Below are 18662 nucleotides of genomic sequence, written 5' to 3'. Positions count from 1 at the left end.
AGAATGGGTATTTCTTTTGGAAGAGAATGTTTGATTATGAGCCAGGGTTTTGAGTGTGAAGAAGCTCTTTTGTAGGTTTTTCAGGGACTTGGGTAATGCATAAATTCTCAGGTATCACGGTACAGTGACTGTTCCATTGTACATCTGTGTAATCACGGGCCTAGTTCATGCCTGCCATTGTTTGGGCCCTGCATATTTTAGGACCCAGTCATGTGTGTGGGAACAAATCGAACAAGATTATTGTTTATTGTCTTATTACAATTAACATGTACTATTAAGTTGCAACTGGCCAGTGATTAAAAAGGTACAGTGTCTAAGTATGAACACTGCATATTTCAAGGGGAAACCAGAAAAGAAAGAAGTGAAAACCAGAGTAGAAAAAGACCTGAAAAGCTTTGTGGCTGTTGTTGACTCATGGAATGGAGTATTGGGCAAAATGATAATGAATATAGCTAGCTTTAAGGTGGTGTGAAATTTCCTAGGCTAATCTGAGGATTAATCATAAAAATTATTCAAGGCGGCATAAAGGACCTAAACACTGGTAGGTAATTAAGAAATAAGTTTTTCTTTTTCAATATTCTTAAGGAGAGAGAGAACATGGCACCAATCCAGCCCATCTTTAGGAAAACATTCCACACACCATGTCGCTTCTAAGCATTTCTTCACAAAAGGAAGAAAACCCCAGGATATTGTATTATGTGGCAATAATGAGATGCAGATAGTCAGGAAGGTCTTTATTAACTTGCTTAAGGAGAGCTGCTGAGTGGCTTAGAGGATAAAGCACTGGGTTTCTCTTTGGAGCCCCCAGTGGGAGTTTAATTCACAATCCAGTATAGAAACCCACAATACACAATAGCTGCTGGCTTTAACGGGTTGATAGTAGGAAAAATATTTATTGGTTATGAAAGATAATCCATTTCTGAAAAGACTGTCTTTTTTTCTTTTTTATCAGAATTCCAGGTACAATAGATTCTTCTCCCGCTTATAGTGCATTATAGAACATCCCAGTTGTGATGGCTTCTTTGCAGCATTTGGCTCACCTCAAAAATGATGAACTATTTATGCAAGATAGATATCTCTAGTATGACTGGCATGCTAGAGGCTGCAGATTCACAGCCAACACGTTAAGGTAATTTCCCAAGATAATTCATAGTATTTGAAGGGGAACTTTTTGATTAGGTTGATCTAAATATTTAATTGTCATAATTCTCTGCGTGATTTTGCTCATGGGTTTCAAAGAACAATGAAGCAGCATGCCCTAGTGGAAGTACCATGGTCATGAGACCTATGAGTTTAATATTCTCCCAACAAATACTTGAGGAGCCCTGAGTACAGACTTGACACTAGTTTTTTATTCAGCCATGTTTCCAACTTTGCTATTATCTACATCTGTTTCTATATTCATATAATTTAGAAAATTATTATTATTATTTTAAGTTGCTGTAGACACAGGAGATGAGAGCTTTTTTGAGTGTGTGTCTTTCTCCTGCCCCGATTACGGTGGCTGTGAGAAATCACTGCTGACCATCTGTGCAGTTCTCAGCATGGTCCCTGGTACTAGGTGATGGATCACCACACCTTTTACTTTCTGGCTGGTCCTGAGTAGGTTTCTGATGCCCCACTGATACCACTGAAGCTCACATCCTACAGAGCTAAATGCTTCCTCAAGGAAAGACAAGAACTTTGCAACTGAATACAACTTTAGTGTGTGTTTATCGGTAATTAGTAACTCAGTTTCCAAGCAAAATCGTATAGAGGACAGAAAAAAAAAAATAGTTTTGAATGTGAGGAATTATCCTCGCCCAGCTTGTGTGCTGTGGGTCCCTGGCAGTAAGATGGACACTTTGTGGGACATGTGAATAGAAGAGTTTTGTAGAGAAGTGAGGACAAGAAGAGGAGTCGAAGGACAGGCACAAAAGGAATGTCCTCTTAGCTTAAAGACTACACATGGATGTCCCTCGGGAACATTTAAACAGGGGAAAACAGTTTTACCTCATATATTTCCCTGATAATGTATTTATGTTTAACTTCAGAAGGGAGCTGCCTTTTGAGAAAGAGACTTGGTATCATTTGAAAATTTTAATTCTGCTTGGAGACTGAGAATGGCATAATAGCAAGAATCCAGGTTTTGGGAGAAAAGAGACATGTTTGATTCCTGACTCTGGGACCCATTAGTTTCTGTGATTATGGGAAAATCACTTAATCCCTCAAAGTCTCAGATTGCTCATTAGCAAATGGAGATGCTAACACCTGCTTCACTCGCCTCACAGAGGCAAGGATCCAGGGAGAAAAGAGATGTCGACATGCTTGGCCAACGGAAAGGAGCCACTTAACAAATATTAGCTATTAATATTATGAATAGAATACCATTAACAAATGTTCCATCACATTTCTGAGTATTTCTAATTATACAAGGTCATATGCACATACCTAGAATTGCCATTATTGTTTTAGTTCGTTTTCTTCCTCTGGCTCTTTGCACTCTTTATAGGAGTTAATGCTGAATTCCCACGTGACAAAGCAAAAGAAATGGAACTAACTCAGGGCCTTGTCATAGAGCTTTCAGGTAGAAAGCTTACCTTGCTCTGATTCCATGCCAAGCAAGTAGTACCTTCTCTTCTCTCTCATCTCCCTCAACATTCACAACTGTATTCTAAAAGGACCAAGTACCCTGAACTTTCATTTCTCACCATACTTTGATTCTTCTGGCTGCCACGTCTATTCTACTTCTGACTCTGGAGAACTCCATCCATTACTATTGTCATCCATTACTCTTCCTGTTCACAGATCAGTTCAGTGTGAGGCTCTCCTAGACTCTTTCAGGCAGTAATTCACTCATTTTTTTGGCCAGTGAGCATACCCTGGGTGCACGTCTGCTGGGGTTCATGGGCCACTTGGAGCTCAGTCCTGGACCCACTAGTTGTTTATGACCCCTGGGCTAAAACCTAAAACCTCTCTCCTCCACTAGAATTTCACTCATTGAAATTGGATGGATATGTCTGTCTCCTATACTGTCTGTGAAAGGGCCAAATTTCTTTCCTTTTTTCTTAGACTCCCAGTAGCAAGTTTTGTATTTACATTAAGCAAATGCTTATTGGATGACTATAGGGAATTAGCTCTACAAGTTAATGCAAGTCTGGTTTACAGGCCCCTGGTTGTACAATTTCCCTGTATGAATTCTTAGGCATTTATAGAAAGTGCTGTAAATTACAAGAAAATGCCACATTCAAAACATCCACAAACATTCAAAATCAAAAGTCATTTTAAAATGTTCGATTAATATAGAAGACAAAGAGATTTGTGCTCTTAACATAGGTAAATTTGGCTACTGATCAATGTATAAAATTGAAAGCTTATTTCCAAGTTGTGATGAACCAAAGACTATTTCTATTGGACATCTGGGAAATTATAACCACTGCAATATGTAGCTGCAAGTCCTAAACACAGATACTCTATTACTACAGAGGGATGGAGAACTTGGTGAAAATAATCCTTTTCTCACAGAGAGAGATATTCTCCTTTGTCAAAGCTCAGGTTCATTGACACTGCCAGGGAAGAAATTTTACACAGCTCATCCTTGTCCAATATACACTGAGTGATTAATGGAGAACTTGCATCTCTGGAGATGTTAAGCTCGTCTTCCCAAAGGACTCACTCATTTGGAAAATGAGGGAAATTTGGTGTTGATTCAAAATGGTTCCAGAATGCAGAGGAATGCCTTACTTTCACAGGAGGGAGACTTTACACGAGGCAGGAATGCAGACAGCAACACATCAGTAAACTACGTGCTTGTTCTGTCCACGCCCTTTATAATTTTCATGAAGCCTCAGGCCACCACCACCCCGCAAATAAATCACCACGGAGAGAAAGCTTTCAGAGAGTGAGAAAGATTAACAGCTCTGCACAGGATAAAGTGCTAAAAGAACCTGTGTAAAGGCAAGAAGCCTATGGGATGTCAAGCTCTGCATCCCATTATGGGATGGCGAGATTTGCATAAGGCAGACAAATTTTATTCTGCAATCTCATGAGAATGCATCAGAAATTAAATGAAAATAGAGTGCAAACTTCTGCTTAAACACAAGCAGCAGAGAAAAGCAATTTACAAACACTGTCTTTGAACAAGTCACAAATTACTGCTAGTCATTCCACGATATTTCAGGGATTCTTAAGCATTCTTGTTACTAAATAATGTATACGTAACTTTACTTAATTTGTCACAGAAGCATCTCAACCTCATAAAATGTTGATTAAAGTAAGATGCAATTGTATGTTTTTTGGAACCTTGATCTTTCATACTTAGTTCTGTTTGGATGTAATATTTAGAACTCCACAACTTAGTTTGTGTGTGTGTTTTTTTTTTTTTTGTAATAGAAGAAGTTGGTCTGCACCAGCTGCCCACGTCTGGGGCTGTCTCCAAGCCTACGAAGAACATCTTGCAAGCCAGTGTTGTTTTGGGGGAAAGCTAACCCCTGAGAATTATTTTGTTTATATCATGAAAAATGATGCCATGGCTTCCAAAGGCAGGCTTCTGTCATGAGCAGCGGTCTCATGTCTGTGAAAGCTAAAATGGATTGACTGGCCTGTACTAATTAAAGTGACTTAATAATAAATCTTTGATTTTTATCTAAAGGACTTCTATAATAAAATATTTATAAGTATTTGTTAGTAAAGTGATTTAACATTGGGATGTACTTCAAAATAATCTAATGGTGGAGGAGGACATTGGGAGGGAGAAGAGATGAAACAGGATTAGCCATGGAGAAAGTTCATTAATCTATTCTCTCTACCTTTGCATATGTTTGAAATTTTTCATACAGCCAGCTTTAAAAAGAATTCCTTTCTAAACAAATGGCCCTACGGAATAAAAATATCATATTGTAAAAATTTGTTTATATAATACTCTGACTTAAAATCTCAAAACATTCTTATTCAAAATGTTTATGCAATAAATAAAACATAAATAAAATAAAACATTCAAAATTAACAGTAATTTCCATTTGGCTTAAGTGATCCTTTAGTAAAAATTCCAGTAGGTTAAATCTATTAAATATATTTATATGTCAAACTGTTTTAGTTAGGTTTTTCATTTAATAACCACCTACTAACTGAAGATAAATATTGTACATTATTTTTGTTGACATCATTTTTAAATATTTATATCTTATAAATTAAGGATGCATAGTATTAGAAATTAATGAAACAATTAAAAATTATCCTGCAAATCAGAGTTTTCCTTAATTCACTTTTGCTATCCTCCATTTTCTTCTTCAGATTTCTGAGGTGTACAGCATTTTTGTCAATGTCCTATCATCTTGATATTTTCAATGAGTATAACATGCTCGGTTTATCTCATGTTCTAGATAAACTCAACCAGACGCTGCGACGTCATTTAGAGCAATGGAGCACCCTAGTGGCCTAAACAAGCCAATGAATCTCCCTCTTCAGTTGAATCAGGTCTCATACTTTTGGAAACGAGGCAACTAGAAATAATTAGCATAATAATATTATCCACATTATAGATCTAGAACATTTTGTGAATGAATGGGATAACTGTATCTGGAAGGGCACAGACAACTAAACATTTAGTCTTTCTTAATTTTACGGGTAAAGTTGCCCTCTTATGGTATTAAAACAATTAGGTGCACACACACTCATAAGCTGTAAAATACACATTGGACATTTTTAAATTTCTAGAACAATTTTTCTTCATTCAAACTGTATGACTCCTACTCACTGTACCTCAGGTGAGCAAATATAAATTTCCAAAACCTTATCCTTTTTTTCTTTTCCCTGCAGCCCAGTCCTAGGCACCATTGTGCAGATAGCTAAGAGAACAGCCACTGGTGACAGAATAACTGTTCAATTTATTTTCTGTCTTTCATGAACAGGGTGACTTTGAGAAAGTTGATTAATCTCTCTGTGACTTAGTTTTCCCATCTGTAAAATGGAAATAATAGTAACAGATATCTTTAGTCTTGTGAGAATTAAACAAAACAGGTTATTAAAACTATGCTTGGAGCATAGTAAGCACTACAGTTCCTTGCTGCTAATATTATTCTTCTCAATAAGTAGTTATATCTATCATCTGCACAATCATATTTTGTCTATATGTGCATCCTGGACTCTTAGAATTTGTGTGACTTTGTATGCTCAAGTTAAATATCTAAGAGTGTATAGAAAATGAACTGTTTTAAGGAACATGGTATTTATGAAATCTTACATCTAAGTCTATGAAGTACTAATGGAACAGAATTATACACCAAAGAACCTCATTTCCTATACACAACTCACCATACTTCATATTTTCATTCGAAATATCTATAGCAGAGTATTAATGATCAGTTTAATCTTCTCAAGGTCATTTTCCAAAGACGTGAGGGGAATATTTTGAACCCCTCTTGCAAATTTGCAGAACCATTTCCTCATATCGCAACTATACAAGAAATGAGCTGTAATTAATTTAGGTGCCTTGAGGGTGAATTAGCCACCCATTGGATTATTTGGTAAGAAAGCTATTTCAGGTGAAAATAAGAATATCTTTAAATATAAAATAGGTAAAGCAGAAGATTTAAAACCTTAAAGGGAAGAAGTCCCAAGACTACAATAAGTCATTAATAACAGTCATTCAACTCATTCAGAAGAAAATGGATTACTGACTTCAGGATCAAATTGTGTAAACCTTAATAATCATATAAGCAACTCTGGCAATTAGCTCCAGCATTAAGACTTTTTCCTACCACATCTTATCTTTAGCCCCCTTAACATTCTAAAAAAATAACCTGTAAACTTATTTCCCACATCATAGACCATCAAGAATCACACAGTTCTCAACTGTATAGTTGGAAATCCTGTCATCTGGTGTGTGAGGATGACTCAGTCTCATATTGCTAAGTTTTCTGTTATTATAGCTACTGCGCTGGGACAGGAGTTGCCAATTCATACATTTCTGAGAAAATCATAAGTGGCTCAAACCGATCTTTTCAAATTAAAACGTGTTTTGTAAAAATCCACAGTAGAAAAATAGATATTTTATAATTTTAGAGTTGAACTAACAATGTTATACTCAAGGTTTTGATGTGTGTTCTCAAATACTGGTTAGTGTCACCATAGGGAAATATAATTAGCAGATTCATACACCATGCCCGGAGGCCTCACTATAATTCACACTATGCTCTGAGTCCTAGACTTAGGAGTTTCCAAATGATGAGGCCTGTCTAGAAATTCATTTAACTTCGCTTTCTTGAATAGAGCCAAGAAGAATTCACCCAATTCCCATCTATAGTAAAATGAGGTTTCTGAGGTTTTAATAAACTTTTAGTTCTAAAAGCTAACGTTAATTTGTTCATTTAATGCTTTTCTCTTAGATTCTATTTTGTTCCTTGGAATGAAACATACGACTTGTGAAATTCAAACATTCTACTACTTACAGGGACAATTTCATTTATTAATAGCCTATAATTAAGAAGAAATTGTTAGCTAAACAAACAATCAGCTTATTTGTCTGAAGAACAAATAGGGAGTAGGTTATTCATCCATTTGCTAAGCATTCTTAACTTTGACCTACTTTCACTTATCAGATTGCTTTCTTGATTTTCCAGTTTTTGTACCTAAAGTAATTTTCCTAATCAAATGGTGAAAGCTAACTTATTTATGTATTTTCTTTAGAAGAAAGAGCAAGTTAATATGCACATAAAATGTTTTATTATATGTCAAAATTTTATTTCCAGTCCTATGACCTGACCATAAGGAAGGTATTTCACCTTTTCACCTTGAAGTTTTCCATCTCTGTAAAGTGATATGTCAATAGTTGCTGTCTACCTCAGGTTAATAGCATCATAACTGAAAGGAACTGTTAAAATTTACTTAAAGATACGATGCTTTATATTAATGCAATTCTTCCTCAAAATGCAGAACATTGGGAAATATTTTGGATGTATAAAAGACTTAAAATGATTTTTTTAATCATTTAATAATCAAAATAAATACTTTTTTTTTTTTTTTTTTAACAACAGGCAACAACAGCTTCTGGCTGCAACAGCCTGGTGCTGAGCTCACTTGAATGGACTGTCAGCTGCAAACCATGCCTTAGGCTAAGGTGCTCAATGAGAAGACACAGAAAGAACTTAGTTAAATGTTGCTTTCAGTAGTATAGAACGGAAGTCATTCATTCAAAACAATATAAAATTCATTCAAAAAAATTATAGGTAAGGAAGTAACTGAATAGATAATCATCCCAGAAGTCAAGAGCGGAAACGAAATGGACAAAACAGGATGGACAGGAGTTAATGGTGAACTGTAAATAAAATAGGAATCAACAATATAATGTTACAAAACTACCATTTCCATATCCCAAGGAAGTATTATTAGGGAAAAAAAGAGCCAGTAGTTAAATTTGACTTTTATTCTAATAATTATCAATTCAAGAATTTATTGAATTCAGTTTTAGTACTATGTATTTTTATATGATGAGCTTTCATCTGCAAAATGTAAGTTATTCATTCTTACCTACTTGTCCATATTGGTTATATAAGATTTTCTCTGAATGACTACAATCACCTCAAACATTATTTAAATTACATATATATGTACATATGTATAAGTGTATATCTCCCTCCCTCCATCTATCCCAATGCCCAAAAGGGAGATATGCTTTTATTTTGCTTACCTTCAGGTTCCCTGATTTTTCTTCCCGCTGCAGACTTCCGAAGGACGCTCCTTCCAGAGTTAAAGAGGCTAGTTAGCTCATCCAGAGGGCTGCTGAGAGGTCTGGAGTTAGGGGGGCTATAGAGGACTGGAGAGGAGGAGTTAGAATTGGCCTTCCTATGGTCAACTCTAGCTGTGGCCTTCCCGGGGGAATAAGGAATCTTGGAGAAGGAGCTGCCTGGACCCGCAGCTGGAGCTGAGTTTGGCTTTTGCTGCACTTTGGACAGATCTGAGTTTGTGGCTGCTTTTCCCGTGTTCACCATGGCGGTCTCCGGTGGGAACGTGAAGTGCGGGTTCTGTCGGTGGGTAGCAGCTGGAGGTGCAGGAGCCGGTGGTGGTGTGGGAGGCGGAGAAACTTTGTGGGATCCGTTAAATACAGGTAGACCAGGGGAAGGAGGCCTGTCACCGTCCCCCTTTTGATTTTTGGAGTACTGCGGAGACAGAGGACTCGAGGCTTCGGACTGCACAGGATACTTGAGGTTGGTTTCCAGGACTGGCAGCTTTTTCACCTCCAGGGGCGTCAAAGGCGATTCATCCGACGCGGGGGAGCAGGTGACAGGGGTCGGGGGGAACACCAAGAGTGGGGGACGGTGAGGGAGCAGGTTGGGGAAGGGGGCTGGAATGTCGCACGCATCTTTGCAGGGCCCCGGCGTCTGGCAGCTAGCATCGCCATCCTCCAAGGTGATGGGGCTCCGACTCTCACACAGCAAAGGGGGCGACGCGGTCACCCAGGCGCCCACCCCACGACCGCCTCCATTCTCGTGGGGCACGAAGTACTTCATCTCCTCATACACAGCCTCTGCCTGGTCGGGGCTTTCTGCGCGGCCCACCATCTCGATGTAGACGGGCTCGGGCTCGGGCTCGGGCTCGGGCTCGGGCTCTGAGTGCGCCAGAGGTGTGGGGACTCCTGGCACCGCCCCTAGGGCGTATTGCGGGCCCGCAGCTCTGCGCCGCGTGCCGGGGGCCCTCTTGACCCCTGGTCCAGAGCCGGAGATCTCCTCGGAGGAGCCGCTCAGTTTGGTGTTGGGGCTTCGTTTTGGCTTGCGAGGAGGAATCTTTTTCATCGTGCTGTAGTCATCACTGTGCGGTCTGGGCCGAGTGAGAACTGAACGGGGGACAAAGAAATGATGGGAGGTGTTAAAGACACCCAAGGCCAAACCACGTGGTCAGGGGCTGGAAGCTGCGCCTGTGTGTTCCTACTGATAGAGAGGTCCAGGCCTGCATCCCTCCACCCCGCAGGATTCCGGCTCTACCTACACTTCCAAGACTGCCAACGAGAAAGCGAGTTTTGATCTTGGAGCTGCAGGGCAACTTCTACCCACGAACGAGACGTTGGGTGGACAATAAGGTGGCCCAGGATTGTCAGCCACCTACCTGCAAAGGGAAAGTACCTGGAGATGCAGAAATGCAGCACACTTCAGATCAGCTGCTGGAACCTACTTACACTTGTTTTCTTACGGCCTGATACAGGTGTGAAATAAGTATAGGCTGAACTGGTCTGCAGGATTTCAGAAGTGAGAAAACAGAAATGTAGGAAGAGCAAGCAAATTTTGTTAGTGGCATATGGATACTTCCTGTAGGAGATGAGTAAGTTTGATTATTGAAATGGTATAAAATGAACAAAATAAAACACCTATATACATAATTTTTTTAAAAAGAACTTTGTTATTAAAATGATGCCCAGGGTGAGTTTTACAATTAATCAGTATATCTGAATCCTTAACAGAAACACATATTTAACAGAGAAATCAAGACTATAACTTTTGTAAGAAGTTTTTAAAATGGAAACTTCTTAAGTTGAAAAAAAGAGAGATATTTAGAAAAAACAACTGAGCATAATATTATTGGTAAGAAATAATTTTGAAAAAGGCAGAAACATTATTTAGATATGACTTTAAAATATTTATTGACATTTAAGTTAAAAAAATTCCAAAAGACTTCTTTTTCTAATATATTTTTACTATAAATTATAATAGTTTTTTTAACTAGATATACACAATTTCTCTGAAAACGGAGATGTTAATTTTATAAAATTACATGAAGTTTTACTGAAATATCAAACTTCTCAAAAATATTGAACTATTTTACTAATTAGGTATTTTACTAATCTGTAGGAATTGTTGATATAAACACATCTGATTTTGTTAAAGTCCTGAGTTGTTTAAGGCAGCCAGGTTTTTCTCTCACTATGACTTCACATATGACAGCAGTTATTTGGGGAGAAAATACTGGTTAAAATTAAGGCTCTGGAGTCAAACCGGGATTCAAACCTCAGCACAACCATTCATTCGCACACTCATTCATTTAGTCATGCATTCAACCAGTATTTACTGAAACACATTAGTGAACACAAAGAAAATGGTCCCTATCTTCCTTTGCCCTAGTGGGTGGTATCGGACAATAAAAGCAAAAGTAAATTAAACAAATGAGTAAATTCTAAAGCATGTCAGAACATGATACATGCTATGAGGATGAGAAACAACAGGCCATAAGGGATCACAGAAGTGTGTGTACGTGTGTGTGTCTGTGTGTGTGTAAATGGCAGGAGTGCAAACTGTAATTTTAAAAGAGGTCTTGGGTAACTCTCTCCTAGCTTCAGTATAGTCGTGCATAGAATGATGGTATTGGTAATTATCTCAGAGGCATAAAATAGATATTGTATGTAAAGTGTTAGCTCAGATTCTGGCACATTGTAAACATGAAACAAATGGGAGACATCCAAATGAGAATGAAAAGAACAGAGCTAATTTTCTAATTCAATGGATATCTTTGTAAGCCAGTATTATATAGAGTTCCCAAAAGCTGCCAACTTTTAAGAGCAGAAAATACCCAAAATGCACAATTCTGTAATTAATAAGCATTATTCTAAAGGCTTTCACTGTGCTAAAACATATCAGCTCATAAGCTTCTCCTAGAAATTTAATGAACCAAACAAAATTTTAACATTAGTATTATAGAGTTGTTCTGAAGATTTGAATAATTTAAAGGATATGTGACAGATTGTATTTTCCAAAACTGGCTTCAACAATATTTTCAGTCCTGCATGCTCTTCCAGAACCTTAAAACGGGGTGGGCCTCTGTGATTGCCCCCAACTAATAAAATGCAGGGAAGGGGATGCTGCCTGCTTTTTGTGGCTGGATCATGGGCAGTGCAGCCTCTGCCTAGCTCTTGCCCTCTTGGGACACATGTCTTAGTAACCCTGATCTCTGTATGAGAAAACTGTTTACCCTGAAGCAGGCATGCTGTGGAGAACATGTGGAGAGGCCAGAGGGAGATAAGAGAATTGCAGGAGGACCCCATCTGCTTCAGTTCTCAGTTGTCTGGGTTTCTCCAGCCCACACATCAGAAAGGTAACGAACTGAGTCTTCGGATGATTCTAGCCCCAGACTCTGAATACAGCTGTGAGAGAACCTGTGTGACAATAGCTTTGCTGAGCCCAGCCAACTACTAGAACCATAAAAGAGATGAGATCATTGTTATTTTAAGCCACTAAATTTTGGAGAGCTTTGTTACATAGCAATAGACAACTAATACAGATATTGGTACCTGGAACTAGAACGCTACTATAAAAAGAAAAAAATAAAAACAACACCTGTAAAAGAATGGCAGTAACTCTGAGAAACTGGAGGAGTCCTGAAGAGAATGTTAGCAGAAGCTCGGTGATCCTCAAGAAAACTCTTGGTGAGGCTTAAAGGAAAGTGAGGAAGAAACTGGAAGCTGGAGGAAACATGACCATTCTTATGCCACTGTGGAAAGATTAGGAACACGGTCACCTGCAGTAATGTGGAGAATAAACACACACACACACACACACACACACACACACACACACACACACACACACACATAAGAAACTGGATGATCTAGCTAAAAATGTTTTCAGGTAGAGTGTAAAATCTACCTTCTGGATTCTTCTAGCTGCCTATAGTAAAACGAGAGTAAAGAGGTAAGTTAAAGAAAGAACTCTTACCTATAAAGGAGCCCGGACTTTCTGGGTTTAAAAATGAAACAGTTTCTCATTGCCAGGCTGTCCTGATGGCAAATAATTCTGAAGTTAAGAAATGACTTTCAAGTAAAGATGAAATCTGGAGCATTTTCAGGAAAGCATGATTTAAAGATGAAGCCAAGATCATGACTATGAAACCCTTTATTAAGGCCTCAGAAAGATTTAAGGTGATGCTTCACAGATCTTTTCAAAGAAGCAAAACCACAAGACTTCTAAGTATTGCTTCATAGGAATCGTGCACACAGCCCAAAGTAGAGATTATCTCAAGAGATTTGTGGATATGGCTTTTGAATAATGGAGTAGATTATGCATTGATTCACAGGAAACTTACAAAGCTTTTAAAGAAACTGAGTCAGTTTGCACTGAAAGGAGCAGAGTCAATACAGAATGAAGAAGCTCTAGTGTGTCAACATTTTATGAACAGGAAACAGGCTAAGAAAACTAATAGCCCCAAATATGTCACCTCTTGTGCATTAGGGAATATAATTTAAAGGTGAGCCAAGAATCCAGAGCATCGACCTAAGAGCCATGGAAAATCATTTCCAGGCACTAGGACTAAATCCTAATCAAGGCATAGGCAACGTGTGCCCAGGTGTTGTTTAGAGCTATTCTGTGCAAGTGCTTGCTGTGTGCCTCTCGACTTCCTCCCTTTTGAACAGAAGCATCCTATACCTGTCTCCTCCAGTGTATGGATGATATTGGAGAAGCTGTCTACCTCAGGAGCTTTACCTGAGCAGCCAGGATATCTGTCTGGTCTGATTTAGATGATAATATCAGATGATATCATCTGATTTAGATGATAAAAATCTGAGCTTGATTTGGTGATGAAATGAGGCCTTGGGGGCATCTGGGGGAGGGATGAGTGCATCTTTTATGAGAGAGGGATGTGAACTATTTTGTCCAGAGGGTGGACTGAGGAAATTTGCATTTTCTAAAACTTGGGCACAATGGTGTTTCCAGTCCTATCAAAAGCTGGAATCTATTTCTCCTTCCTAAACCTGAATACACCTTTGGAGCTGCCTGATGGATGAGATGTGGTGGACATGATACTGCATGACTTCCAAGGCTGGTTCATAAAAGGTCATATAGCATTTGCCTGGTGTTCTCTTTCCTGGAGCCTGTGCCTTTAATGGATTGATTCTCCATGAAAGAAGCTGCCGTGCTGCACAAACCATGCGGAGAGATCACATAGAGATAGAGATGCCCAAGCAGTCCTGGTCCTCAGACATCTGAGGCACCATATGTGCAAGTGACCAGCTTTCAGATAATTACAGCCACTACCTGCAGCTTCATGAAGGACCCTGAGTAAGAATCCCCCGGATGAGCCCAGCTGACACCCAGAACCTAAGAGACAGTAATAAAATGATTGTATTTTATTTAAATCATTAAGTTTTGGATGAGTTGTTAAGGAACAATAGATAACTGACATGACAGTCTCTCAAGATTTTCTTTTAAAGTAGAGAAAAACTTTTTTTTTTTTTGAGTATTAAACTATTATGAATAAAAGTAGCATATTTTGTTAGGAGGCAGTTGACAGGCTGGCCTCTAGAATCCAATTTCCTTTAATGAGTAACATGGGACAGGTTACACCACTGCTCCCTGACTCAGTGTCCTCAATCTACAGAGGGGACATGATGATATCTTACTCCACTGAGTCATTCTAAAAATTGAAGATATTTAGCATAATACCTGGCACACAATAAACACTCAATAAGTGTCAGCAGTTATCATCATAATCTTATTACTATACAACCAGAAATTAATTATGAATGATAGAGCAGGGTTCCTTTGAGTATGGTATAGGGTTCAGCAATATCAGAGTGCCTGGGGTGCTTTATTGATAATGTAGATAGCACAGTTCCTATCATATTCCATAAGCACTAAATTATAATCTCTAAGGGTGGGAACTGAAAAGCTTCATTCTTCATTAACTAAAATTAGATCACCACAGTTACAGAATTAAAGTATAATTTGCCTTTATGACTATTTCTTTGTGTGTGTATGTGTGTGTGTGTGTGTGTGTTTCCACACAAATGCTTGCTGATAGGTTGAAAATATGGATTTAAGGGCATTGAAAATGAATTTACATTAAGAATTTTCTTAACAATATATTTTAGTCCTAAGATTTGTGGACAAAACTCTCGTGAATACTTGACAATATTAATGTGATGGGGTCAGGTAGACATTTCATGGCCACATATCATCCTTAGGGCAAACCTCGGTGTCCTAACAGTAACTTAAGGGTTAAACCTCACATTGTCAACTTGTGTTCACATAATACCTAATTCTTGTCAAGTTTCATAAACTGATTGTTATCTGAGCTGCCGTGCAGTGGTCTAGGGACTTGAGTTATTTTAAGTTTTGTTAGGAGATCAAAATTTTCTTGCACAAAATATTTTCCCATTGACTTTGTTACTAAGGCACGTCAAGTGACTTTTAAGTTACCATTTGCTCCAGGACATGAATTATTTGGCCCCTTCTCATTGAGAGCAAGATACCTACATATTTAATAGATGAGAAAAAAGGAATGAGAAGCTTGCTCAGCAAGAAAACATTTGTATCTGTGTGCATGCGTATCTATTGTATTCCAGTTTTCCCAGTGTGATTTTGCCTCGTTGCAGAGTAAACTAAGTGTGTAGCAAGGAAATAAAGGATGCCTAAATAAATACCAGCTAGCTGGCTGGTGGCCCACAGCATTTAGGAGTGAATATAGTTATCAATTTACAACCAGCTAAAAATTGGACAAAAAGGGCTTCTACTGAGTTGTGATGTATTGCAACCTTGTTATACAAATTTTTTGGTGGGAGGAGCCCATCATCTTCGCTCTCATCCCAACTTTACCCACTGAGCTGCATTCCACATGTGTAATGCTGCTTAAACGTCCATCTAGACCCATCCTCAATTCCCAACAAGGGCTAGACTAGCCCTTCTGCTCTGTGTTCCACACCATCCTGCTGTCTTTGCTATTACTCTGCTTACCTATTAATTTGTTTGCCCATTTATCCCTCACTGGCCTCCAAGGCCCTCAGGGAGGAGCCAAGCTCATGGAACACACTAAATTAATATGTGTTGATTGCACAAATGCGTCATAAATTGTGAAACATGCAATCATGTTCTCTTGTTATGTCCCGCAACACATCCTCAGGACAGTGTTCACGTAAGACCTAATTCCTGTCAAATTTCAGATAATAGAAAAAAATATTATAAAGGGGCTTCTGCTAAAAAATATGTTGACAAACCAAATCCAAGGAATCTCAAGGGTACATTTTGAACTTTGCTAAATTGTGCTCATTTTGATTTATTGATAGGAAGCTAATTCTACTTTAACGAAAGCAGCACAAAAAATATTTCTATAACATTTATCTGTTCAGTACATATTTGTTGAGTGTCTACTATGTGTCAAGTGTTGTCTAGAACGAAGATATAAATAAGATAGTGGAAAAGAAAAAAAAAACAACATTATTTCCAAATTAAGCCACAGAGCTGAATTATTCTTATATCTGTACATATAAACTATGTTGTGTTGAGAATGAAGTTGTACAGTAATTAAAAAAAAAAGGATTCCTAAAGATGTTATTTATAAGGAATGGGCTGCTTGAATCTGAAGGGACGGTGACTGTGGAGGTCACATCACAGAGGGTAAATCTATGGAGGCTACAGTTGCCTCAGAAAAACCTGTCATTTGCCACTTCACCATCTAGTTATCACCATGTTTGGGAGAAAGCCTGCATGTTGGGTTTAGAGAATCAACTCTCCAAATGGTCACTGGAGCTATGAGCTCCCTGGCAAAGAGAGAGTGAAGCCAGGCTCCTCTTCTTCCTTCCCTAGTCACTGTTTGCAAAGTACATTTTAAAAAACTGTACTTTCAAATAGTTGGCTCTAGTTTGTTAATAGATCGCAAACAAGTGTTAAAATTTACTGGCCCATAAAAATGTTTCAAGCTTCTCAGGCACAAAGGTAGTTAAAAAAAAAATGAGCACTCTACCCTACCTCTCTTTACTATCCATGTTTATTGCATAAAAATCTATAGGAAAGGCATGTGTTAATAAGAGCAGGATTGGCCACAGGGATTAAGACTTTAATGTGACCTAATTATTGTTTTCTCTTAGATTCTTGGCCTTCATTCTCTAATCAGATCTCCTTTCACTCTATAACCTCCTGAATTGATTAGCAGCTTTATTTGTAAAAGGAAATGACCTGAAATTATTTTTTAATAGGCCAAAAGGAATGGCTCAGATAATAAACTAACCTCAGTTGTAGTCCTTGTTCTTATGAAACCAGGGTTCACAGAACATTTTAAATAATGATCAAATTTTCTTCCTACCTTTTGTCACATCTTACTAGGTGAAAAAACTCAGTACAGCAGGTACTGAATAACATCATTTTGTGCAATGTTGTTTTGGTATAACATTGACGAGATGCCACCAGGACTCTATTTATTTTAATTAGCCTATGGCAAAATTGGTTTCATTATATGTCCTTTTACTTAAAGTGATGGAACCTATGGCCTCCATGAAGTGAGGACTTACCGTATGGCCTCTGTGGTGAGAATATGGCACTCGGAGAATCAGTTCTGCCTGACAGAACTTTCTGCGATGATGGGAAATTACTTACCTATGGCTGTTGCATACTTAGGATGTGACTATGATTGAGAAACTGAATTTTAAATTTGATTGAATTATAATTACTTTAAATTTGAATAGCCACAAGTTACTAGTGGTTACTGTATTGGACACCTTCAGCTCCTGTCACAATGGCATTAACGAGATTGAGCCGATACTGACAGCTGGTTTATCACAAAGACTGTACCCACCTTTGCGATTATGAATTAGAAATCCAGGGCACTGATGGCCTGAGTGACTAAGTTCTTATATTGGCCCCTGATTCCTAATGCTACAAAAACTAACCAGCACGCCTGCTTGGTTCGATCAAGCAAGTTAATTTTTTTTATTCTAAAAGGTGCATTCAGAGCACATTCCAAAATACAGGAATTCATCTGCAGCCATAGGAGATATGGTGGTGATGGTAAAGTCATCAGGATTAGGAATCATGAATTGTAAGAAAAAAATAAATAATGTAGATAATAAAAAAGGAACTGATTTATGGACTGGCCCTTTTATAAGCCTCCAAAATGTGAGTTCTTATCTGTCAGAGAGACACCTACGAGCACCTTAATCATATGTGAGCTGAATTTAGTTTCCAAGAACTTAAATTTTACATAAGAATCTTGCAAGTCTAATGAATCACATCATGTTTTATCAACAGCAATTCTTAAGAGCCTTGTGATTCCCTACAGTAGTAAGGTATTTCAGAATTTTACAACCATGGTCTTGTTTTTTTCTTCATTAAACTTTTTTCTGTTATTTTATTTTAGATACATTTTTATCTTCTATGGTTTTTGAATAACTTTTTCTAATTGACTTTTTTTTGATGCTCGTATGAGAGAGGTCAACTTTATCAGTAGTAAGGAATTGCAGAATTTTACAACTGTGGTCTTGCTTTTTTCTTCATTAAACTTTTTTCTGTTATTTTATTTTAGATATATTTTTATCTTCTATGGTCTTTGAATAACTTTTTTTAATTGACACTTTTTTTGATGCTCATAAGAAAGATCAACTTTATCCTCAATATTTTGTTTTTGTCTCCTTTCACAACAGTGTGCCTACTTGGCATCTGATTATTCCAAAAGCTCAACTCCGGGGCAGTTGGTCTTTTAATATGCGCACAAATGGAAAGAATTTTTAGACTTTACGGGCTATTCTGAGGCCTTCTTCTTCAAATTTATAGAGCTTATTTGCAGTGTTCAAAATTAGATGGGGCTCTATCTTATACACACTGCAACTTTCAATCTTGTTTGATATTGTTTTTGCAACTTCTGATGCTATTTTGAGTCTTTACTTTACATTTCCCCATTGCTTTAGTCTTAGCCTATTAGATACTATTCTTCCTCTT

The 18662-nt window shown here is 38.0% G+C and overlaps 1 protein-coding gene across 1 annotated transcript in view; it reads right to left on the bottom strand.

Moving 5' to 3' along the window:
* Positions 1-18662, bottom strand: part of MYO16 (myosin XVI) — a 494098-nt gene that overhangs the window by 55105 nt on the left and 420331 nt on the right. Inside the window, exon 32 of the mRNA XM_023519764.1 lies at positions 8666-9808. Coding sequence (XP_023375532.1) covers positions 8666-9808 — 1143 coding nt within the window. The remainder of the gene's footprint in view (positions 1-8665; positions 9809-18662) is intronic.

Source organism: Pteropus vampyrus, unplaced genomic scaffold (genome assembly GCF_000151845.1).
Source record: "Pteropus vampyrus isolate Shadow unplaced genomic scaffold, Pvam_2.0 Scaffold236, whole genome shotgun sequence".
NCBI classification, from domain to species: domain Eukaryota; kingdom Metazoa; phylum Chordata; class Mammalia; order Chiroptera; family Pteropodidae; genus Pteropus; species Pteropus vampyrus.
Note: the sequence above shows the minus strand (reverse complement) of the source record. Positions and strands in the feature narration are given on the sequence as shown.